Consider the following 25,295-nt stretch of genomic DNA (forward strand, 5'->3'; position numbering starts at 1 on the left):
ATCACTTGTGCTTCTAATTGGGGATTCTTGTCAGTTATGCCAATCTGCCAAGCTTATAAAACTATATTCACCCCATGTGGGTTGGGCATTTTTCCATATCTGCCCCTGGAGCCCTCCAATAAAGACCAGCCTTTATATAACCTCCTATACAAATATTGTCTCAAAAGTGTGTTGTTTTATTTCTAGGTCTTTAAGGCATCACTAACAATAAACCTAAAGGTAGAAAAAAATCATGAGCAGTGGTTGTGGTCCAAAAATGTAATTTCAAGAAAATGTTGCACAAAAATGCTCAAAGTGTCTGTCCTTTAAATGACACTGATGATAATTTAAATTCTGACATTGCCACATAGCATTAGAAACTTTATTTATTAAAAAGGGTTGTGCTGTTATTAGAAAAAATGTTCTAATCATTGTCACTAAGCTATAAAGGAGTTCTGAGTCTATAATCATGAGAGACAACCTTATTTTTTATTTTTCCTATTGGTTTCAATCAAAACTCAGGCACAAATGATTCACATTGTTATTAATGGGGAAAATATCCCTAAAAGATCTTTCTGGATTCTCCCTAGTTGTCAGTAACAAAGTCAAAATTAAATAAAAATGCTTTATTTGACACAATAATTCACGCATTAAGGAAGTCTACTCTTTGCATTATACAAGGAGTTAGATCCAATGTTTGGGTTGTCTATGTTAGTAGCACACACCATAAAACCTCCCATAACAATACCATGATAATTTAGTGGTCTTTGGTACCTTTAACACTAACAGTCAGGAACAGCATTTATTGGACTACTGAGTCCCGACTGCTAGCCTAGTGAACCTTGCTTTAGGTCAAAAGACACTTTGATACCAAGCAATGATAATAGTCCATGCTTTCAGAGGTTCAGCTGTGTGCAATATACAGAAACAAGATGCTATGGCAGTGCTTCATTTCTGGAATGTTGAGGAGCTGTATTAATATCTTGCAAAGCTCTACTGACCAAAACACAAATCACAGATAGTGATTTTCAACATCTGGTAACATTAGACTTCTAAGTAAACAGCAAGACACACCTTATTGACCCCAGTTCAACAAACCAACCTTCAGATCCCAACTGCAAATCACTGAGTTAACTGGCTTCTAAAGTAATTCCCCTTCCCTGGTTTCCTCCCACCTCTACAAAAATGTGCAATCCCCGCCCCCACCATATATACCGGAAAACACTAAATAACTTGAACAGAGGTCATGAGTTACAGTAATTTTTAAGCAGTGTCCTGAAAAAAGCATTCATATCCTGTAAGTTATTGGTATTTTCTAAGTTTAGGAGATTGCATTATAGCTTCCCAGCTGAAACCTAGCCCTAAGAAACCATTGATATAAACAAGACAAAGGAACTGAAGGTGCTGAAACTCAGCTCTTGTACTAATCGGAGGTGTAGCTCCAGAAAGTTTTTCCCTATGTAGTTGATACATAGCATATGCATTTCTGATAGTAATTTGATCCTTATGGCTGTTATTTTACACAAACACACATTAAATGTTTAAGTCACAACATTCTTAGAGATTACAATTAAAGCATTTTAAAGCATTTAAACAAAATTTAGAAACAAAGTTTCTTTTTCACAAGGAAGAACAATAGAAAAAAAAAATTGTTTTCCACATAGTTCTCTTAAAACAAAGTCCATAAGGACATATTCAGCACCAAAAGTTAATTTAAAAAGAAACACAACCAAAAAAACCCACAAAAAATCCCAACCAAAACCCAGCCATAGAATAGAATCTATAAAGCAAGCATTTAATACTGCACTTTGTTTCTCTAATGCCTGGATTTTACTTTTTCTTAATTCAGATCAAGATTCTATATCAAATACCAGGCTACAACTATGAACCTATAATGCCTCTGAACAACTAATAAAAAAGTTTAAGTGGAAAATCTTTATTTGATAAGGTTTTAGAATTTTTCACTCTGATCACAGCCTGTGATGCAACATCAGTTATGACATCATTGGTCAATTTTGATTCATATATAGTTTTTCCAATATACTGGGATAAGTGCTTCAATGGTACGTATATCAACAATTGTTCCCTAGTCTGTTAACAAAAAAGAAAAAAAACCAAAATCATCAAATGCCCTTTTATGCCAACAATTTTAACTTGTAAAATTTTGTCTGGTTGGAAAGGACTGAAGGAAAGGACAGTCATAAAAATGGCAGCATAAGACATCACCCAATTTCCAATTCTTGCTTATCAAAGCCCTAACATTTGAACTGGATCACTTAAGACGTGACTCTCATTTTATCACCCTGTCATCATTTTTGGAACATAAAATATCTTTCATGTTCTCATAAAGGCCACTTATGGAAAAGCCTATTTTATTATATTTATGAAGCCTTAAAAATAAAGCATAACTTTGCAAGAATGAGCACAATACAGAAACACCAGCTTTTCCTCCCCTCCCTTCTGAACTGTTTCATTGCACAAGGATTCACACGATGAATTAGTTTTTAAATAGTCAACATCAGACATGTCTCAGACAATAGTTTTTGTTGTTGGGTTTTGGTAGGGGTTTTTTTTGTTGGTGGTTTTTTTTTGTTTTGTTTTGGTTTTGGTTTTTTTACATAATTTCTGAGAAGAAAATTTACATTTACAAATCTCTAGCATAAAAACACTGATCAGATCTAATAGCTCCATCATTCATTTCTTCTTTAGAATACGTTCAAGGAGTCAGTGCGTTTTCTATATGATTTCTTGCATTCTAGATGAATGTATGATTAAAGTTGTTGGATTTTTTGTTTGTTTCATAGAATCATAGAATATCTTGAGTTGGAAGGGACCCACAATGATCATCGAAGTCCAACTCCTGGCCCTGCACAGGACAGTCCCAAGAATCACAACCTGTGCCTGAGAGCATCGTCCAAACACTTCTTGAGATCTGTCAGGCTTGGTGCTGTGACCACTTCCCTGAGGAGCCTGTTCCAGTGCCCAATCACGCTCTGGGTGAAGAACCTTTTCCTAATATCCAACCTAAACCTCCCATGATACAACTTCAGGCCATTCCCTCGGGTCCTGTCACTGGTCACCAGAGAGAAGAGATCAGTATCAGTGCCTGTTCCTCCACTTGCTCTCATGAGGAAGCTGTAGACTACAATGAGGTCTCCCTTCAGTCTCCTCTTCTCCAGGCTGAACAAATCAAGTGACCTCAGCCACGCCTCATACGGCCTCCCCTCTAGACCTTTCACTATCTTTGCAGCCCTCCTTTGGATGCTCTCTAATAGATTTATATCCTTCTTATATTGTGGCACCCAAAACTGCCCCAAGGACTTGAGGTGAGGCCACACCAGTGCGGAGTAGAGCAGGACAAGCAACTCCCTTGACTGGTTGGCGATGCTGTGCCTGATGCACCCCAGGACATGGTTGGTCCTCCTGGCTGCCAGGGCACTGCTGACTCATATTTAACTTGGCATCGACCAGGATCCCCAGTTCCCTTTCTGCAGAGCTGCTCTCCAGCCTCTTGTTTCCCAGTCTGTCTGTACATCCAGGGTTGCCCCTTCCCAGGTGCAGAATCTGGCACTTGCCTTTGTTGAACTTCATACGGTTGGTGATTGCCCAGCCCTCTCATTTGTCAAGGTCTCTCTGCAGGGCCTCTCTGCCTTTGAGGGAGTCAACAGCTCTTTCCATTTTATTATCATCAGCAAACTTAGTATACCTTCGAGTCCTGCATCCAAGTCGATTATGAAGATGTTGAAGAGAATTGGCCCTAAAATGGAAAATTTTTGTTATAAATTGTTTGTTTTAAAGCTCTCAGGACTAGCCCAGGAGCGATCAGAGCAATTCTCAGCAAACTAATTTGAGTATGGCTGGTAACACTGATACTCTAGCTCAGTTTTATAATAGTTTACCAACCTTCAAACAAAGATGATAAGACCAGTGGAGCAATATGTGGGTCACTTAAACAAGCTTCAGGTCAACAGAACCTGGTTCTCATGGATGACTTCAACTATCCAGACATTTGTTGGAAGAACAATACAGCAGCTCATATATCAGCCGTCAAGTTCCTGGAATACGTAGAGGACTGCTTCCTCATACAAATGTTAGATGTGCCAAGCAGTAATGAGGCACTGCTGGACTTACTTCTCACAAACCAAGAAAACCTGCTTTGTAATATCTGTTAGTGATAACCTTGGCTGCAGTGATCACAATATTGTAGAATTCGAGAACCAGCTGAGCACGCTAAAGTTTAGTATTAAGACAAAGGTTTCAGATTTTAGAAGAGCAAACTTCAGCTTGCTCAGAGCTCAGTTGGGAGGGATTCCATGGGAAGCTTCCACAGAGGATAAAGGGGCTAGTGAGGGCTGGGAGCTTTTCCAAAAACGCTTTCCTGGAAGCACAAAAGAAACTCATTGCCTTTAAAGGTAAAAGAAATAGGCAGAGACCACCCTGGCTTAACTGCAAGCCTCCGAGTCTGCTCAAAACCAAGAGAAGCATACCAGAGATGGAAAAGCAGACAAATATCTATTGAATACTACAAAGACACTGCCAGGGCATGCAGAGAAGCAGTTAGAAAAGCAAAAGTTCAGCCCAAATTGAAATTGTCCAGAGATTCATACCAAAAATTATAAACAGTACTCTACTCTATTTTTTTTATGTCTAAAATCTATCACTAGGCCTGAAGCTCTGTACTTCTACACGAACAATTAGGCACTTAGGGTATGTGAAGCTTAAAACTGAAGCTTAAATCTCTATTTTATGTGTGTGTGGCTTTATATAGTCTAATTTTTCTAAAGGTTTTGATTCAATCCCTGCACTTCTCACTCTCTGTGGCGGATCCATGGAAACATGGACTCCAACAGTCATGTCTGAACAACCTGGTCTCCTTTTATGACCAAGTGATCCACCTGGTGGATGCAGGAAAGGCTGTGGATGTTGTGTACCTGGACTTCTGCAAGGCCTTTGACACTATTTCCCACAGCATACTCCTGGAAAAGCTGGCAGCCCACGGCTTGGACAGGAGCATTCTTTGCTGGGTTAAGAACTGGCTGGATGGCCGAGCCCAGAGAATGGTGGTGAATGGTGCTGCATCCAGCTGGCAGCCAGTCACCAGTGGTGTCCCTCAGGGGTCTGTGCTGGGGCCTGTTCTGTTCAATATCTTTATTGTTGACTTGGATGAGGGTATTGAGTCTTTCATTAGTAAATTTGCAGACGACACTAAGCTGGGAGCATGTGTTGATCTGATGGAAGGTAGGAGGGCTCTGCAGAGAGACCTGGAACGGTTGGATGGATGGGCAGAGTCCAACGGGATGAAGTTTAATAAGTCCAAGTGCCGAGTCCTGCATTTTGGCCACAATAACCCTCTGCAACGTTATAGGCTGGGAATGGCGTGGCTGGACAGTGCCCAGGCAGAAAGGGATCTGAGGGTACTGGGCGACAGCCAACTGAACATGAGCCAGCAGTGTGACCTGGTGGCCAAGAAGGCCAATGGCATCCTGGCCTGTATCAGGAATAGTATGGTCAGCAGGACCAGGGAGGTCATTCTTCCCTTGTACTTGGCACTGGTGAGGCCACATCTTAAGTACTGTGTCCATTTCTGGGCCCTTTAGTTTAGGAAGGACATTGAGACGCTTGAGCGCGTCCACCAGAGGGCAACAAGGCTGGTGAAGGGCTTGCAACACAAGCCTTATGAGGAACGACTAAGGGAGCTGGGGTTGTTTAGGCTGGAGAAAAGGAGACTCAGAGGTGACCTTATCACTCTCTACAACTTCCTGAAAGGTGGTTGTAGTCAGGTGGGAGTTGGTCTCTTTCTCTAGGCAGCAACTGACAGAACGAGAGGACAGAGTCTTAAGCTGTGCCAAAGGAAATATAGGTTGGATATCAGGAAAAGTTTTTTATGGAAAGGGCAATAAAGTACTGGAATGGCCTGCCCGGGGAGGTGGTGGAGTCACCATCCCTGGATGTGTTTAAAAAACAGACTGGATGTGTCACTAGGTGCCATGGTTTAGTTGAGGTGTTAGGGCATGGGTTGGACTCGATGATCTTGAAGGTCTCTTCCAACCTCCTGATTCTGTGAATTCTGTGTATTAGTCACCAACAATGCTGAGAAGGGTAGAGGTTCTCAACACTTTCTTCTGTCTTCTTCACCCAGCACTGCTGGGCCCCAGGCCTTGGGAATAATAATCCGGGTTGATGCAAACACAGACCTACTGTCAATGAAGAAAGAGTTGGCATGTGAACTGTTACAGGAGCTTGACCCCAGCAAATCAATGGACCCTAACACTATCCACCCAAGGGTGTTAAGAGAGTTGGCTGATATTGCAAGGCTGCTCTCCATAACCTTTGAGAAGTCACAGAGATTGGAAGAAGGCTAATGTCACCCCCATCTACAAGAAAGGATTAAACGAGTATCACGGAGATTTATAGGTCCATCAGTCTAATTCAGTCCGTGGGAAAGTTATTGAACAAATCTTCCTTGGGGCTATCAGAAGTCAAATGAAGCATAGGATTGGGAAAAACCAGCATGGACTCACCATGGACAAATTATGCTTAACAAACCTGATCACCTTCTATGACTAAGTGTTGGAGGTTAGATTTGTTCCTTTTTTACTTATAGAATTTTTCCCATAAGTTGCTAGGAAACTAACTACTGGGTACTTATAGGTACTTAAGCAGAACAAAGGGGCCAAAGGAGAGTCTCTGGGAGTTTCTCTCAGAGGGGGAAGATACCTACCGTGAGTTTTGGGGGCAGGAAAAGGATGGGGCTGGGGACAGCTGCTCTCTCTTGCTCTCAGCATCGGAAGGGGGACGGCCAAGCTGTTGCTTCACTGTCACCACCAAGTCTGGTCCTAGGGATCTACCACCATCTGCTAACGTGCCCAGGAATTCTGAGCTCGTCTGCTGGAGCTGGGCCAGCCCTGTCCCGCCGCTGCCACTTCTTCGGCACTGCTGAGCCTTTTTGCTGTGCTGTGGCCTCGCACCACTCCCACCCGCCGGGACGTTCTGCAGTTCCAGCTACCACCACGGAGCTTCTGATATATCTCACCCACCAGCCCCGGATTTTCTGCTGTTCCAGCTTGGTGCTCCTCAGAGTCCTGCAGGGGTACTGGGATCAGACTGCCCTTGGGGTTTGTGAGAAGCAAAGCCTCTCCTCCATTCCTTCCCGTCTCAGCCAAGAAGGCTGTCACAAGGTTTCCTGGTTCTGTTTTGTTGTTAATGCTGTAGTTGATGTTTTGTTTGCCTTGTTATCCATACTAGTAAAGACCTGTTATTCCTATTCCCATACCTTTGCCTGAGAGCCCCTTAATTTCAAAATTATAATAATTCGGAGGGAAGGGGTTCACATTCTCCATTCCAAGGGAGGCTCCGGCTTTTACCTGGCAGACACCTGTCTTTCAAACTAAGACACTAAGTAACTGGCTTGGTTATGTGGGGCAAGCAGTGGACACCGTTGACACGGATTTCTCCAAGGCTTTGGATACTGTTACCCACAGACTCCTCCTACAGAGACTAATGTGTTATGGTCTAGACAAGTGGTCTGTGCAGTGGGTGGGGAACTGGTTGACAGGCCCCAGCTAGAAGGGGGTAGTAAATAGCTCCTTTTCAAACTGGAAATCTGTCACAAGTCGGGCCCCCCAGGGATTACTATTGGGCCCAGTGCTGTTTACTATCTTCATAAGTAATCTGTATGATGGAATCAAGTGTACCCCGATGAAGTGTGCTGATGATACCAAGCTGAGTGGGGATGCGGACACTTTGGAAGAAAGATCCACCCTGCAGGAAGACCTGGATAAGCTGGAAGAGTGGGCTAACAAGAACCTGATGAAGTTCAACAAAGACAAACATCTTGCACCTGGAAAACATCATCCAGGAATGCAGCATAGGCTGGGATCTATCCCTCTGGGGAGATGTTCTGTGGAAAGAGCCCTAGGGATCCTAGTGGACAACAAGCTGAATATGAGTGAACAGTGAGCTGCTGTGGTAGAGAGCCAACAGGATGCTGGGTTGCATCAACAAGGGCACCACCAGCAGAGATAAAGAAGTCATTCTCCCACTCAGTGCCTTGTCAGGCCACACTTAGAATACTGTGTTCACTTTTGGCCCCTGATATACAAAAGAAAATGTGGGCAGGCTGGAGAGGGCCCAGAGAAGGGCCACAAAGATGATTCAATGACTGAGAAGGTGCCATGTGAAGAAAGGCTGAGAACTGAGTTTGTTCAGCCTTGAGAAAAGAAGGCTAAGGGGAGACCTTATCACCATGTTCCAGTATTCAAAGGGTGACTACCTAGAAGATGGAGACTGCCTTTTTACAAGGAGTCACATGGAAAAGACAAGGGGTAATAGGTACAAGTTACTCCTCAGGAGATTCCAACTGGACACAAGAAAACAATTTTTCACAATGAGAACAATCAGCCACTGGAATAATCTCCCCAGAGAAGTGGCAGATTCCCCAACATTGGACACTTTTTAGGTGTACTAGGTCATCTTGTCTAGACCATACTTTTTCCAAGAAAGGTTGGACCAGATAATCCTTGAGCTCCCTTTCCCATCTGGTGTTCTATGATTCTGTGACAGAGTATCATAAACCCTGAAGATAATACCAAATGGGCAAACTGAGCTGCTGCTTAGTTGCCATAGTTCAATTTTTTCTTGCAATCTGAAATACACTTTCTACTGGAGATTCATTTTATATATAATTTTTGATGATTAGGTAACTACATATTATTTAAATAAAAACAAACACAAACCAACCAACAAACCTTCTCCATCCCATCCCTAATAGTTAAGATATCTCTGCCCGTGAACCCTGGACAGCATATGATTATCCCCTTTTCACACTTTGCTAGTGTCTGCTGGTGCTGCTTTCACTTTCTAAGTTTTGCGCATGTCCCTGTTCAAAATCCCCCTCAAAGAACAAAACCAAAACAATAATATAAATAGCAGTACAACATAACAAATAGCATTCTAACAGTTTGGCAAGTGATGAATTCACCCAAGATTAAGTGATCTTTAGGCAGTCTGTAACAAAACACTGCTTTGCAATAAAAGCAGAAAGGCAACAAATTCTTTTAAGAAATCAAAAGAGTATACAATCTTGATCACGTCTCTTATTAGTTTCTTTCTGTTATCTCTTCCCCCACCTATCTGTTGCTTGTCTACTACAGTTGGCTGCAAAACATACAGCAAGGATTGACTTTGAAGGCGTGTAATGTTTGTAAATAAATCCACAATAGGATCCAAGCTGAAGAGGTGATGCAGGATCAGCCTACTAGGACAATTCTGAGCATATGCATATGCAGGTAAAGTCCAGGCTACATCAAATTAAAAGAAAAGAAAAAGTCAGGGCATTTGTCAGCCTTCATCTCTTCTTCCTTTTTTTTTTTTTTTTTTTTTTTTTTGCCAAAGCTGTCTTTTGTTCCTTGTTGTGCAGATCACAAACAATTGGGGGAGGGTGGTAACAACAGTCCATCACAAATGAGAATAAGTTGTAGTGACACTTAATTGTATAACATAAGTAATAAGCATGTGTAAATTTTCAAAGAATCATAGAAAGCAGCCATTCTTCTCTTACAACATGGTTTGAGTGTTTTGAAACACCTGACTGCACACTAATAAGGCTGCTCCTAGTATGTGCCACTACTTAATGGAGGAGGACGCAAGTTTTCAAGCATGTGGAGAAGTCCTATGATGTGCTGTAGGTGTCAAAGCATGATCACAGGTTCTTTTCATTTATTCACCATACAGGCAAGAGCAATACCATTTCCTTTAAAAGCAAGTCTCCACTATGACACCTTGATCTTCAACACAGAAGGTGTGATTCAAAACCCAAGTCAAGTCAGCTTTTTATGGATTCCTTCAATGAGAGGGGCAAGATGGTATCTCATCTGTGGGCTGATCTGGGTTTGGATCAATCTAACCAAAAGAAAAAGGAAAAAAAAAAAAAACCCCAAAACAACAACAACAAAAAAACCCCAACCAGACAATTGACCAAATAAGCCCAGAACAAAAAAAAAAAAAAAACAAACCAAAAACCACCCCAAAATAAAAGCCACAACAATCTAGTGCATTTCAGCATCAATTGCTAGGAATAAAAATCAAAATTCACAAGTTTAAGACAATTATAATGATATGTGGCATTTCCAGTCCAAGGGTCATTGAAATTGAAAAAGTTCTAGTTAGACAAAACTTTGGATAAACAGTAATAGAAATATTAGATCCAGTGGAAGACTTTAAACTACAAGTTTATGGCAATTTAGGGATAAGCATGAATAACTGCTATTAAAAAAATTTTCTCCTTTACTCACATAAAAGTCTTTTGAATTATCTGATATATACAAAAGAGAGGACTTGACACATATCACTGTAAACATAATTTAAGAAATATTGAATCGAGAGAAATGAAGAAGTTTTCCTTGAAATGGCAGAAATTTATAAATAAAAAAAATCATTTTATCTTTAAATTAAAGTAGATAATCCTCAAATATACTATGGGATACTTCAAAAAGTTCATGTGTTCTAAATCTTACCTCTTCTTCCTCTCTACAGGAGAAATAAAGGGTACAAGCCTGCTAACTTAGGTCTCAAAAACTAGATGTAAGAATAGTTTAAGCGTACATTGCATCTTTCAGACAACATTGAATCAGTTAACTTCATATAGCCCTTTTTTCTGCATTTCAAGCCAGGGGGGGCGGGGGAAGTTGTCCTACATAATGCTATTTCCCTAAAGTGGATCAAGGATTAATTCAGACAAAATTTGGCCAGAGGACACTTTCTTTCATTTGTCCTATATCACTTCTTTATCTCGAAAAAGAAAAAAACCCAGTATGAAAAGCTTTGAAATTTGCATCTCATTCACGGTTATTCGGTGGCTGTATTTTTAGTTCTGTGAAAGCCAAAAGTGTTGAAGAACTGTGTACTTCAGAAAACTTAAGTCATAAATTAATAACAATACATCGCTTTTCTACATGAAACTTTTGAAAGGCCTAAATTCACAGAATTTAGACACACATGTAGGCAAAACAGTTTAGTGGTTGTTATAAATTGTTAGGAAGCAGCAGAGGTGAAAGAGTTGAAACCTTATTTTTAATACACAAATTTTTAAAAATTATGTTTCTAAAACTGCAAACAACACTTTGAAAATTCCCAGAAAGTATTAGACTAGGGAAGAGTGCGTCCAAGAAAAATTACATCCCAGGTTGGCAGCTCCAGGAAATAGCATGATGGAGAAGCCAAGGCACCTCATGGAGCACATTTTAAAGTTGCAGAGTTCATGCAAATAATAATAATAATAAAAAAAATTATAAAAAGGGTAACCCATGCTGTAAATCAGGCATGGAAAACTTGATGCAATTCATCTGCATCTTGCAAACAATAATCCTCCTCAAAACCAACTTATTCCATGTTCATAATTTCAATGATTTCTTCCAATTTTAGGAAGGAGAAACAGGTTTCTAAACTTATTCCATCAGAAAAAAAAATCAGTCACAAACAATATATAAATCTTCATAGTCTAACAGATATACTTACTTCTGAATATAGGGGAGGAGGCAGAAAACGAAACTCCTGGATATATGCAAATAATGGTCCTTGCAGTGCTCTCTGAAAATCATCAAAAGCAGCTACAGGTGCAAGGCCAGACTGTCTATTATCCTCTGTGACCACTTCTGCATAGCTAGGAGGTGCTGGAGGAAGAAGATACATACAGATCAAACAACAAGTTCTTATGCATGACAAAATATACAACATGATAAATATTAAACTTCAACCACTGAAAGATTCACCAGCAGATAAACAACAACTTAAAAATTGTTAAACAAAAAAGGGAGATTATTTTGTTTTATTCTGATATTAAGCTTATGTTCAAAGACAGGCTGACCACTGTTTATTGTGGCGTAATTATCCCCTTAAATTTTAAATCAGACCAAAGATAATTTAATCTCTGTACAGGTAGAAATGACAGAACATTGCAGTCCTCTGTACTCCAGAAGACTCCAGGTCTGGGATTTGTACTTAAAAAAAGCAAGATATTAGATATGCAAAAAGAGAAGGAAGGAAATACATAATTCTTTCTTCGGCCAAGAGAGATCTCCCATAGAAAAGAATATTATCTTTTCACAAAGGCTTGGCTACTAAGGCTGATGAGAAAGCCCAGAAACTACTATTATGGGTTGCAATACCTTATAACCAAGGATGTAATTGGGATACTGGAAGTGGAAGCAATGAAGTTATGCACAGATACAATGGTATCCTGTGCTTTTATTTCCACCGCTTTCCAAAGAAGCTAGATTTCACTGCCTGTCCTAGAGACAGACAGGCAGGGAGGGGAAAAAAAATCTCTTGCTCTACACAGAAAAAGCAGGTGGCAAGAAAACATCCACAATGGATTTCCTGTGGGGTTTATTATAAAAGGATGTCATTTGACTCTGTTAACAAGACTGCAATGAATAAAGCAGACAAAAATCAAAAGAGAGTAGTGAGTTGATTGGGATTTGTATTATCAAGTCACCTTCTAGTCTTTCAGGCAGAGTCAGACCAAGCCAATTCATGTTCATGCTACTCTGGCTGCTGACGCTTGATGTTCTGCTACCAAATGGATGTAGAGGAATGGTACCAATGACCAGTGGTAAGTTAAGGAATAAATCCACAGCTCCTGGAATATCAACATATACCTGGAGAAAAATGAAACAAGTATATGATTAAAATGTGGGGTTTTATCAGCATTTCATAAGTATTAGTCTAAGTTATCTTTCTATGAAAGTTTTCATGAGGAGCTTGTTTCTAATAGTCTCTTTTAGGGTCCACGCCCCTATGGAGACATGAGCTTTTCAAGTTAAGAAGTGTCTTAACATGAACCCTCACATGGAAATGCAGTCTACACATTAAATGCTTGCTTAGTTGAAAGACAGTTGCTTTAAGAACTTGCATGATTTAAACTAAATTTACTTACCAGACCTCCTGTCATGACACTAATACCAGAACATGTATTTCTTTCAGAACTAATGATCACAAAATGCTGTGCTAGAAATTTGTATGGCATGTTGGAAGCTACTCACTCTTGCGAGAGAAACAAACTGCCCAACATACCATCAGTGAATACTCCACACGGATTATACTACAGTCAAGGATTGAAGGGGAAACAGGTGGAATTTTCAACTGTTTGCCATTCCAGGTTTGTGTTTTGCCAGATGACAAGGATTCCCCACGGAGGTTGGCAACAAGCTGTCTGACTTCCTTCATTTTCCCTTTGGCATAGAATGCCTGCGTTTGGTAAATGGTTGCCTTTGGCACCACCATACGGGAAGAGCAATTCTCAATCTCAGCAAAGATCTGAATTGATTCACCTGAAACAAAAAAAAAAAAAAAAACCTCAACAAAACACACCAGAATTTCAATTTCTCTTTACATTTACAAGGCAGCTTAAGCAAACTTCTTCATTGTTTATACTGTTATAACAATGCTGCTATCACTGCTCTATCTGAAAAAAAACATTTTCTTGGGTTGAAAAATGTAACCAAAAATGTGTATTCTATTTTCATCTGTTGAAACCAGTTGGCTGGTTGGGAGATATTGTTCTTCATCTCTTGTAACTCGGGGGGGGGGCGGGGAGAGGGCAGATGCTTTCTGTTAATGGGACAACTGATAATGCCAGATATGGCAGTGCCTTCTTATCTCTTCCTCCACCCAACCTCCTCCGAAGGATATCACCTGTAAATGGGCCATTTAGGGCCTCTCACATGACTGATAACATTACTTCATTCCATTGTGAGATGCTCCACCAAGTGGGAGTGTTGGTGGAGGGTTAAAAAATATAATTTCTAGATTGAGCAATGTGTAGGGGGAGGAAAGTAGAGAACGTACAACTGGAACTTGACGCAGCTAGCTGGGAACAAGCGTCAGCTTCGGTAAACAGCTCCATGCTATTGTTTTAACCAAATCAAGTGTGGATCAGGGTAGAAGCGTAGGTATGATTTAAGATAGTAACTAAGGAATAGGATAATCAGTATCTAGGGGTGGGGGTTAGTTAACATGTGTATAATTTAAACTATAAAAATCACGAATCGACTCGGTATGCTTTGGACATCAGATTTGGGTGTATTATCACCCCGGTGTCCCGCGCGCTGGAATAAAGAACCGCATATGATCGCCTTTGTGTGGTTATATGTTTTCCTACGCTAACATTTTTGGCGACCCAGGACGGGACCTTGTGGGCGCAGCCAGGACCCCGCGACCCGATCACGCTCCAGCCGGCACCGGGTGATTTCTCGGGGAGCCCATCGGAGCCGCGACCCTCGCCGCTCACAACGACCCCTGGTGAGAGGTAAGGTTCTTTATTCTCTGGTCTGGGGGCCTGCCATTAAGACGCAGCGAAAGCTACGCTTGGTTGGGCAAAAGGAATTCCTGGTGGTATTGCCTAGGCAGCCGTCCGTCAGACATCGCGAAAGCGTTGCAGGTTCGGCATCTGTGGTTTTTATGTATCTGTAATATGGAGAAACTAAAAGGGTTAAAAGAGGTTTTGGGCAGCAATAATGCCTCTATACCAAGTTCTTCTCCGTTGGGTTGTTTGTTAGCACATTGGAAAGAGGGGAACTTCGGTCAGGAATTACGAAAAGATAAGTTGATTGAATATTGTAATGTTCACTGGCCAAAATACGCTTTGCCTGAAAATCAGAGGTGGCCGAAAAACGGGTCTTTTGATGTGAAGGTTATTATGCAACTTAGATTGCTTTGTACACAAGATGGAAGGGTAGAACAATTACCATATATTGACTTATTTCTGTGCTTGCTTGAGAAACCGGTTTTGTGGCTTGACAAAATGAAAGCAATGAAGCTTGAGAATAATAAGTGTCTGGCTTGCATCCAAAATAAGCATTGTATGGAACATGCAGTTTTAAGTGAAATTTTAGGGGGAAAAAGAGACGAACTGGAATCGGAATTATTGGTATCTCCCATGGCTCCCGGAACCACCACGGCCCCCTCAACACCAAGTTCTACCCCGCTCACCCTGACCCCACCTGATTCTCTTACACCCCCCTCGCGCACGCCAGCACAATATGTTTCACCCCCACCTTTGTCTGCTGAAGGTAATTATCCTCCTCTGCCTGTGCCAGCCGCTCCTCCGCTTGCCCCTCCTCTGCCTGCTCAGAGAAACCCCCTTCTCCACATACACCTGCTCAAAGCTATCCTGCTCCCCCGCCCACACCTGCTGAAAGAAGATATACTGATCTTCAAGTAGACAGTGAGCAAGGAAGAACTCAGCTTGCCTTTATTTTTCTGGGTCAGGCACAGGAAGATATTAGGAAAAAGCTACAGAAACTGGAAGGTGAAGAGTTAAGAAACTTAGATAAACTCCTAGAGGTTGCCTGGAAAGTTTATAATAACAGGGACAGAGAAATTGTCAAGAAACAGGGGCAAAGCCTTTTGGCAGTCTTACAGAGACAGGGGCGGGGACGTGGTAGAGGTGGTCGTGGCGTTAATAGAGGTGGCTTTGGCAGAGGTTCTGGTCATGGTAGATTAGGTCTGAATCAGTGTGCATATTGTCGGATGGAGGGACACTGGAAAAGGGAGTGTCCAAACCGGTTTAGCCAGAATGGTCAGCCTCAGTTAGACAGTATGTTTAATCAAAGTGGTGAGCATCAGCTGGATGGTGTAGCCAGGGTCATGGTTTTACATGAGAGGGAGCCAGGATCAAGAGAGCCCATGGTGACTTTGCATTTAGAAGGAAAAGACGTAGATTTTCTCATTGACACGGGGGCCACACATTCTGTACTAAATTATCTTGAGGGGCAAATCGGGAACAAGTCAGCAGCAGTCGTTGGAGCCACAGGGAAGGAGGAGGTACGGCCATTCTTGCAACCCCTAGAATTGAGCTTTGAAGATAAGATCTTGACCCATGAATTCTTATACATGCCAGACTGCCCAACTCCGCTCTTAGGGCGCGATCTACTGGCAGCACTGGAGGCAGTAATTACTTTTAAGAATGGTGAACTCGTAATGAAAATTCCGGAGTCTAAGACAGGAAAGATTTTGATGATAAAAGAAAAACCAATTTCTAATATTCCTAAAGAAGTAGAAGATGCAGTAATTCCCTCTGTCTGGGAAACAGATGTACCTGGAAAATCTAAATTGGCACAACCGGTACATGTAGAGTTAAAAGAAGGAGCAAAGGCTGTACGAATTAAACAATACCCTATAAAACCAGAAGCACGACAGGGAATAGCAAAGACCATTGATAAATTTTTAAAATATCGAATTCTAGAGGAATGTAAATCGGAATACAACACCCCAATTTTCCCAGTGAAGAAACCCAATGGTGAGTATAGACTTGTACAGGATTTAAGAGGTATAAATGAAATAACAAAAGACATTCATCCAGTGGTTGCCAATCCCTATACATTGTTAGCATCCGTAAAAGAGATATATAAATAGTTTACTGTAATTGACTTAAAAGATGCTTTCTTCTGTATACCCCTTGACCAAGAAAGTAGGAAACTATTTGCCTTTGAGTGGGAACATCCAGAAAGTGGAAGAAAAACTCAGCTCACCTGGACTCGATTACCGATGGGGTACAACGGGTCCCCCACTCTCTTTGGAAGTCAACTGGCAAAAGAACTAGAAATCTGGACCAGAGAAGGGCAAGTACCAAGAGACCAATATTTATTACTCCAGTATGTAGATGACATTTTGATTGCAACAGAGGAAGAAATGACCTGCATAAAGGTAACCATTGAGATCTTAAATTCATTAGGAATGGGAGGGTATAAGGTATCCAGAGAAAAAGCACAAATTGCCCAACAGACTGTGATTTACCTGGGATGTGAAATCTCACAAGGGCAGAGAAAACTGGGTACTAATCGTATTCAAGCTATCTGTGCTATTCCAGAGCCCCAGAATCTACACGAGCTGCGGATCTTCCTCGGAATGACAGGGTGGTGTCGCCTGTGGATCATGGACTATGGACTGATTGCAAAACCCTTGTATGAGGCTCAGAAGACGCAGCCGTTCACCTGGGGCAAACCACAGAAAGAGGCCTTCCAGAAGTTAAAGGAAGCACTGACAACTGCTCCTGCTTTGGGGTTACCTGATCTGTCTAAAGACTTTCAGCTGTACGTGCATGAAAGGCAGCGACTGGCACTGGGAGTCCTGACCCAACGACTGGGAAGCTGGAAAAGGCCGGTGGGTTACTTTTCCAAACAACTCGACAACGTAAGTGCCGGATGGCCTTCATGCCTGCGGGCAGTGGCAGCTACCGTGCTGCTGATACAGGAAGCCAGGAAGCTCACAATGGGAAGACACATAGATGTCTATGTGCCACACATGGTAACTACAGTCCTGGAACAAAAGGGGGGCCATTGGCTCTCTCCAAGCCAGATGATGAAGTATCAGGTAACCCTGGCTGAGCAGGATGATGTTGCATTAAAAACAACTAACCTCTTGAATCCAGCTCTATTTCTAGGTGCCACAGCTGAGGAAGGTCCATTAGAGCATGACTGTCTAGAAGTCATCGAGCACACTTATTCAGCAAGAACAGATCTGAAGGATGTCCCCCTGGAGCAACCAGAGTGGGAACTCTTTACAGATGGAAGCAGCTTCATGGAGAACGGAGCCAGATACGCGGGATATGCGGTAACTACAATTGATGTAGTAATAGAGGCAAAATCACTACCACCTAACACGTCTGCACAAAGGGCAGAACTAATTGCATTAACCAGAGCACTCGAGCTGAGTGAAGGGAAGACAGTGAATATTTGGACTGATTCCAAATATGCCTTTGGAGTAGTGCATGTATACGGAGCTTTATGGAAAGAAAGAGGACTGCTGTCCTCACAAGGGACAAATATTAAACATCAAGATGCAGTCCTACAATTGATAGATGCAGTACAAAAACCTGAACAAGTAGCAATCATGCACTGCAAGGCACATCAATCAGGCAACTCCAAAATTTGTGAAGGAAATCGAAAAGCAGATTGGGCAGCCCGTCAGGTAGCGTGAGAGGTGCAGAAAACAATGGCGTTGATACCATCAAGACTTAATATCTCTCAGTTTAATTTGCCTCCGAAGCCAAACTATACAATCGAAGATGACAGACTAGCACAACTGCTGAAGGCACAGAAGAACGCAGAAGGGTGGTATGTAACCGCACAAGGGCAAATAGTGGTACCTCCTTTGGTAATGAGAGAAATTTTACAGGTAAAACATAATGAGTGTCACTGGGGTGCAGAGGCGTTGGTAAAGTGGTTAAGACAATACCTAATCTCAGTACGGATGCAAACAATGGCCAAGTCAGTAATGTCTAAATGTGAAATCTGTCTGAAAAACAATCCCGTAGCTAGACGACAGGCACAGTTAGGCAGAATTCGGATAGGAATAGAACCAGGAGACTATTGGCAAGTGGATTTTGCAGAACTGCCAAAAACTCGAAGATACAAATACCTGTTAGTAGGAGTTGACACGTTTTCTGGATGGCCAGAAGCCCTTCCCTGTCGCACAAACCAAGCAAAGGAAACAGTTAAGTGGTTATTACAGGAGATCATTCCCAGGTTTGGGGTGCCCCTAGGGATATCATCAGACAGAGGCCCACACTTCATAGCCACGGTGGTACAAGAGGTAAGCAAGTTATTGGGATTATCTTGGGACCTCCACACACCATGGAGACCCCAGTCAAGTGGGCAAGTAGAAAGAATGAACCAGACACTGAAGAGGCAGATCAGTAAAATATGCCAGGAAGCCAAACTGCAGTGGCCACAGGCTTTGCCGATCACATTGCTGAGGGTTCGGATAAAGCCTAGGAGTGGGATGTCAGTTAGTCCTTATGAAATATTGTATGGGAAACCATATGAATCTCCTAACCCCAATCCAAATGTTCATGTCACAGGGAAACAAGATGTGTATAATTATGTTCTGTCCCTCGGGAAAACTCTAGCTCGGCTCCGAAGTGTTCTCGTGTGGAACAGACCACTGGCCCTGGAGAATCCAGTCCACAATATCGAACCAGGAGATGAGGTATACATCAAAACCTGGAACGAAGAACCACTAAAAGAGAAGTGGACTGGTCCCCATCAGGTACTGCTAACCACCTTTACAGCAGTCAAAGTGGCTAGAGTGGAACCCTGGATACACTACACGCGTGTGAAGAAGGTCCCTCGTGGAGTCCAGTCGTGGGCTGTAGAAACTTTTGGACCAACAAAGCTGAGGCTGAAACGTCTGTAACTGTTCAAATGGTATTGGTAACTGTGCTCATGCTCTTCCTGTGGGTAATGTTAATTTCATGGATACTAATGTCACCAGTAGGGATTGCTGTTACTTTGGGATATGGGATACAGAAGGGTCAACTAACAACTCTTCATTCTAGAATGAAGAGAGAGATACAGGCAAAAACACAAGTAATAGAAATTTCTAATGAAATTCGGGCTGAGAATGTAATGATTAGATTGGTCAGAGACTTTGCCAAAATGCATAATACCAGCAGAATAACGGCCTGTCTGCCAATACCAAAGGCAGCAGGGGACCCAGTAAGCTGGGGAATAATAACATCAAAATTACCTGAAATAGGAGGGAACAAAACAATTAACTGTAAACAAGTACCAGAGTCAAGGGTGGTGGTCAGAGAATACTGGAAGATAACAGAGGATTCCTATATGCAACCCATGAGAAAGTCAGAGTGCATTCTTAGTAATGGCAAATTGGGACAAATCATAGAGTGGTGGGTTAAGGACCAAGACCTTGCAAAATGGCAATGTTGGTTTCTACGCTATCAAAAGATCAGGGACAACGCTACAGAAAGTGTTGTGGTGTGGAAATGTGAAGAGAAGGATTGGAAAGGACTGGAACCTTGGGACAGTGCATGGTCTGTGAGCATCCTCCAGAAATTCCAATATATGGAAAGCACACCCTGGTGCATTAAATGGAAAGGCTCTGAAAATGAGACAGATCCCACAGTGGCAAATACTGATACTAGCAGTCAGAAAGAGGCAAATAAGGTAAGTTGGTGGGTATGTAAGAAAATTTATGATTGCACCTCTGACAATCTAGAAATGAAACAGTGGTCACCATTGGCAATAGCCTTACGAATTGGTTGTGCCTGCAGGAAAATTAAACACAAACAAGGCAAAATAGATTCTAAGATTATAGTAGGATGTAGCAGGAGTACAATTCGAAGTCCAGGACCATTTGTATGGGCAATGAGTGATGGCACATGGACAACACACTTGCCTATGGACGGGGAGGTAAGAGAAATCACCCTGGGCCTTCCCACTTTATGTCCAATTTGGAAGAAATCCCCATTTAACAGGAGCAGTGAAGCCTTGCAAATAAAAGCAAAGCGAGACGTCTCAGAAGACAAGAACCCAGATGACACTTGGAAGGAACCCTCTAGTGGAGTAAAGATTGGGTGGGCCCTAGAATCCTTGTTTGGTCCCATTGCAAATTATCGAAATAGAGAAATGCTATATAGACTCACAGGTCAGGTAGACAGATTAGCAAGAATCACACGAGAGGGATTTAGGGAACTCAATGTGCAATTACAGGCCACCACCAAAATGACCCTGCAAAATCGTTTGGCTTTAGATATGTTACTTTTGAAAGAACACGGAATGTGTGGATATTTAAAGGGACAAATCGACCATTGCTGCATCCACATCCCAAATGTAACTGCAGATGTAGAACATGACATCAGTCAGTTAAAACAAATAGAGCATGAGGCACAAAAGGAACAAAAGGATTTAGCTACTAGCTGGTTGGGTAAAATCTTTGAAGGATTAGGATGGAATGTGAGTTCATGGATAAAGTCTATCCTTGAAAATCTGATAATTTTACTGATTATATTTTTAGTAATTTGGTTAGTTTACAGAATCCTGAAGAGAGAGATACAGAAAAAGGCATCTTGGAACAGGACCATAATGAAGGCATTGGCACGGAACCCAGCACCTTCAATCCGCAACAACATCCCGGACAAAGCCTATGACAACAGAGGATTTGAAGATGAACATCCAGTATGAACTCTGAAGCCTAATGGACTGTATTAAGTGAAAGCATTTACACTTAGTATATTAGAGTGAAAATACTTTCAAAGGGGGGAATGTTGGTGGAGGGTTAAAAAATATAATTTCTAGATTGAGCAATGTGTAGGGGGAGGAAAGTAGAGAACGTACAACTGGAACTTGACGCAGCTAGCTGGGAACAAGCGTCAGCTTCGGTAAACAGCTCCATGCTATTGTTTTAACCAAATCAAGTGTGGATCAGGGTAGAAGCGTAGGTATGATTTAAGATAGTAACTAAGGAATAGGATAATCAGTATCTAGGGGTGGGGGTTAGTTAACATGTGTATAATTTAAACTATAAAAATCACGAATCGACTCGGTATGCTTTGGACATCAGATTTGGGTGTATTATCACCCCGGTGTCCCGCGCGCTGGAATAAAGAACCGCATATGATCGCCTTTGTGTGGTTATATGTTTTCCTACGCTAACAGGAGGAGCCAAAGCCTTTCCACTGGGATAAAACCAGCCATCCCAAACACCAAGATAGCTGGTTTTCCACTGAATTCGCAGAGGAAGACCGGACCCATCTCGCCAGCACTGGACCCTTTTTACTACAGGATCATCTCTTCTTCACAGAACAACATGTGTTACTCCAGGAAGACTTATTTGGACTGCTTACAACACCCTGACAACAGGGTGTCAGGTCGTATCTCTGACTCTGTTAGGGTTTTCGAGGACTTTTGTGTTTGCTTGTTTCTTTTTTTTTTTTTTTTTGTACTACAGCATTTATATTTTTAATATCCCTAGTAAAGAACTGTTATTCCTATTCCCATATTTTTGCCTGAAAGCTCCTAATTGCAAAATTGTAATATTTTGGAGGGAGAGGGTTTTTACATTCTCCATTCCAAGGGAAACTCCAGTTTTCCTTGACAGATACTTGTCTTTCCAAACCAAGACAACCATCCACCGATGCTAATACAAACAAGATCCCCATGAGCTGTTCTAAAAGGAAAAAGAAAACAACACATCCAAAAAAACCCCCCACCAGTCTAACACCCAAAACATGCCAGTCTAACAGATGAGGTCATGGAACCATCTAGAGATACAAGTAGCCCTGTTTTAGTTTACAGGGTATGCAGGGAAGATTCCTAAATGCAGACGAATGTGGTACAAATATCCTTAATGTTTCATTTATGTAAAAATACTAGTACAGACTCCAGCTTTAAAAAGGAAGGAAAACCACACAGAATTAATTATAGAATTACATACCTGGGGTGTAGCCCTTTCTTTCAATTTTGGCACTTAATGATATTGGGCCTGAGGTACAAAGCCAACAACACAGAGTCTTTTCTTTTGTGCCTGCTTGGGGAGACTGCAAAAAGAAAAAAAGCATTGCCCACAAAATTAGGAGCTCCATGAATCTCATCAGGTATTTAAACCAACACAAGAAAATAATAATTTTCATAATGTGCTTATTATTACATATTTTGATAAATAAAGCTGCTTTCATAGGAAAAGTCTCAAGCAGTTTAAACAGAATTATACAGATACAATGTTTGTCCTAATTCCCACTGGTGTTTTCAATTGCTTTTTCTGCAATTCTCCATACTACAGCCACAATTAAAACAATACTAAAAGAAAATACTGTATAGCTTAAAACAAAAGGCTTCATAGCCCACACATCCCAACATAATGTTGCAGAGCTTTTCATTTAACTAACAGCAAATTAGAACATCTTCACACTTTCCATTAAGCTGCATTTCCAAAGCAAAATAACTAAGCTCAACTATTGTAATCTTTACTCCTGCTATTTCCTCAGTTTCTGAATAATCCTGTTTCATCTATGTTAAAAAGACTTATTTTACACAACACCAGGATTTAGGGCTTGATCCAAAGCTCATTAAAGTCAAATGAGACACCTTCGATGCTCATGGAGTTTGTGCAAGGTCCCTTTGCAAGCTGATTTTTCACTCATACACACAAGAAATCTGTTTCAATGGTCTTCTAATTTTCTTTCCCCTCTAGATTAAAATTTGAGATAGGGATAAAAGAAAGGATTTTTAGGCCAGACTGAAATCAAATCCTCACTGAAAGCAGTTGTGATATTAAAGTTATTTTAATAAAATGATATTTCAGAAAAGGATTATACAGAATTGCAATCATTTCCTCCCCATCGATAGAAAACGATCCATATGGAAATTATCAATTATGCACTGTGTAAATTTCTTACTTTGCATTTTTAAGTTTGCAGTCCCTCACTAAAATATTAAGCATTGCATTGTTCCTTCCTAGATTATTCTTTATCTATAATTTAAGAGGATCAGTTCACTAAATTTTCTTCCTTAATCAGAGTCTACAATTTGGTAGTATTAGTTTAGATTGACAAATGCATTTTACGTCTTGTAAAGATCAAGCAACTACAAGTACAGGATAACTTAGCCTTCAAAATACCAGCAGTTAAAGAGTTGTTAAACTGATATAATACTTAAAATAAGAGCTGTACTTGAACTAGCAAATAAATATTAGGCAAAGTTAAATGCTGATGTTATTTCAGTTATTACACTTCATTATTTTTATGCCAGAAAAGGGATGAGTAGTTCTGTCAGTTCTTACCAGTAACGAAGGAGTGTTGATATCTATATGTTCAAAGACTGTAAATTCCTTCTTTAATTTTACTGGTAGAAGCCAAGGCCTATGCAATTCAGCTTTCACCCAATACCGCACACTGCCGTGTCTGCCTTCGAATGAGGTAGCAAGTGGTCTGTGCAGGACAAAGGTCAAAGTTTAGTAAAGTTTTTCTCTCATTCCAGTAACGATGCAATTGATCAGATTTGGAATTAGTATGTTGTTGGGGTTTCGGATTTTTCCTTTCGTTTCTTTCTCCAAGGGAATTTTCTCCCATTTTGTTGCTAAGAAACAATAACGACCGATACTGCAGACAGACAAAAGAAGTAACCACAGAGAAGGAGGAGGCGTGCAGCTGGCTTTACTATCATAGCTGAGGGGGCATTCTCCTGGGAAGGGCAGAGATATCACGAGATTTGGGCTGGGGGAATGGGCTGGGTACAGCTCCTAGCTCTCTCTTGCTCTCTCGGCGTTGGAGGAGGACGACTGAGTTGCTACTTACTGGACGGGAGGGGGGGGGAATTCGCTGCTGCCGCCGCCGGAGCCCAGCCCTGTCCTGCTTCTTGTGCCGTGGGTGAGCCTTTGCTCGTGAGAGCAGCCACTGAACTGGGACCTTATTAACACCCTACCTCACCTAAAAGAAAAAAAAGGACTCTCACAATTTACTCGGGTACCTCAGGGGAAACCCCGGGATCCCGAGCCCTTTCCCCCTCCTAGTGAGCCTCTCCTTGCCGTATCTTTGCCACTGCTCCGGGATTTTTCCTACGCTGTAGCCCACACCCCCTGCCTGCCGTGACACCCCGCGTTTCCAGCTACAGGTGCGGAGTTTCTGATACAGCTCGTCTACCACTCCAGAATTTTGCTCGTCCCTGCTGTTCCAGCTTGCTGCTTCCGAGGTCCCTGCTATAGCTCCTTTTGCTATCCAGAGGGGGCAGCGGGATTGGCTGCCCCTGGGAGTTCGTAAAGGAAGCCCCTTCTCCATCCCTTCTGCCGGCTGTGCCCGCCATTGTCCATGTGCAGAGACGACCGAACTCGCGCCACAGCGCCCCCTGCCGCCGCGGGGGGATCGTCGCACCTGCCCTGCCCAGCTGAGGAGCCACCAGCGCCCCTGCCAGCTGTGACCGTAACTACACCAAAGGGGAAGGTGCCTAACAGCCGAGAGAAGGCTGTTACTGGGTTTCTGGTTTTGTTTGTTGTTGCTGCCATTGTTGTTGTTTGCTTGCCTTGTTATACATACTAATAAAGAACTGTTATTCCTTTTTCCATATCTTTGCCTGAAGGCCCCTTAATTTCAAAGTTATAATAATTCAGAGGAAAGGGGGGCATACTCTCCATTCCAAGGGAGATTCCTGCCTTCCTTGGCAGACACATGTCTTTCAAACCAAGATATATGTAGAACTGTATTTTTAATGTATCATAATAAGCATAACTTATTTGCAACATTTCCATATCTCAGAAAAACGTAATGTTAAAGTTGGGAAAATATATCATCTCTGATTCATTCAACAGTAGTTTTGTAGAAGTTTTAAGAATCAATTAAAGAATTGTGCAAGAAAAGTGCCAGAAAAATACATATCTCCTTTTCAAATGTAGAATAAAGCATGCCCTTCTAAGGTCAAATTAAGACCACCAAGAAAAATTAGCATTAGTACCATCCCATTATTATTTTGGACATTGTATTCTGTAAATAACTGTGTATTATTTACTTGGCTGGTATCTCAGTGGTT

The 25,295-nt window shown here is 41.7% G+C and overlaps 1 protein-coding gene across 2 annotated transcripts in view; it reads right to left on the bottom strand.

The window, feature by feature from the left end:
• Nucleotides 1-2,929: 2,929 nt before the first annotated feature.
• The window catches only part of LOC134565195 (arrestin domain-containing protein 3-like), a 29,823-nt gene continuing 7,457 nt past the window's right edge, over nucleotides 2,930-25,295 (bottom strand). Inside the window, exons 3-8 of one of the 2 annotated variants that reach the window (XM_063424681.1) lie at nucleotides 23,557-23,704; nucleotides 22,213-22,315; nucleotides 13,051-13,307; nucleotides 12,473-12,635; nucleotides 11,494-11,648; nucleotides 2,930-3,736 (exon numbers count right to left, since the gene is read on the bottom strand). In XM_063424681.1, the coding sequence (XP_063280751.1) occupies nucleotides 3,710-3,736; nucleotides 11,494-11,648; nucleotides 12,473-12,635; nucleotides 13,051-13,307; nucleotides 22,213-22,315; nucleotides 23,557-23,704 (853 nt within the window). In that variant the 3' untranslated portion in view covers nucleotides 2,930-3,709. Of the gene's footprint in view, nucleotides 3,737-9,332; nucleotides 9,880-11,493; nucleotides 11,649-12,472; nucleotides 12,636-13,050; nucleotides 13,308-22,212; nucleotides 22,316-23,556; nucleotides 23,705-25,295 lie in introns of those variants that run through there. The other variant, XM_063424680.1, reaches the window with a different exon arrangement.

The sequence above is a fragment of the Prinia subflava genome, assembly GCF_021018805.1.
Source record: "Prinia subflava isolate CZ2003 ecotype Zambia chromosome W unlocalized genomic scaffold, Cam_Psub_1.2 scaffold_39_NEW, whole genome shotgun sequence".
In the NCBI taxonomy this organism is placed as follows: domain Eukaryota; kingdom Metazoa; phylum Chordata; class Aves; order Passeriformes; family Cisticolidae; genus Prinia; species Prinia subflava.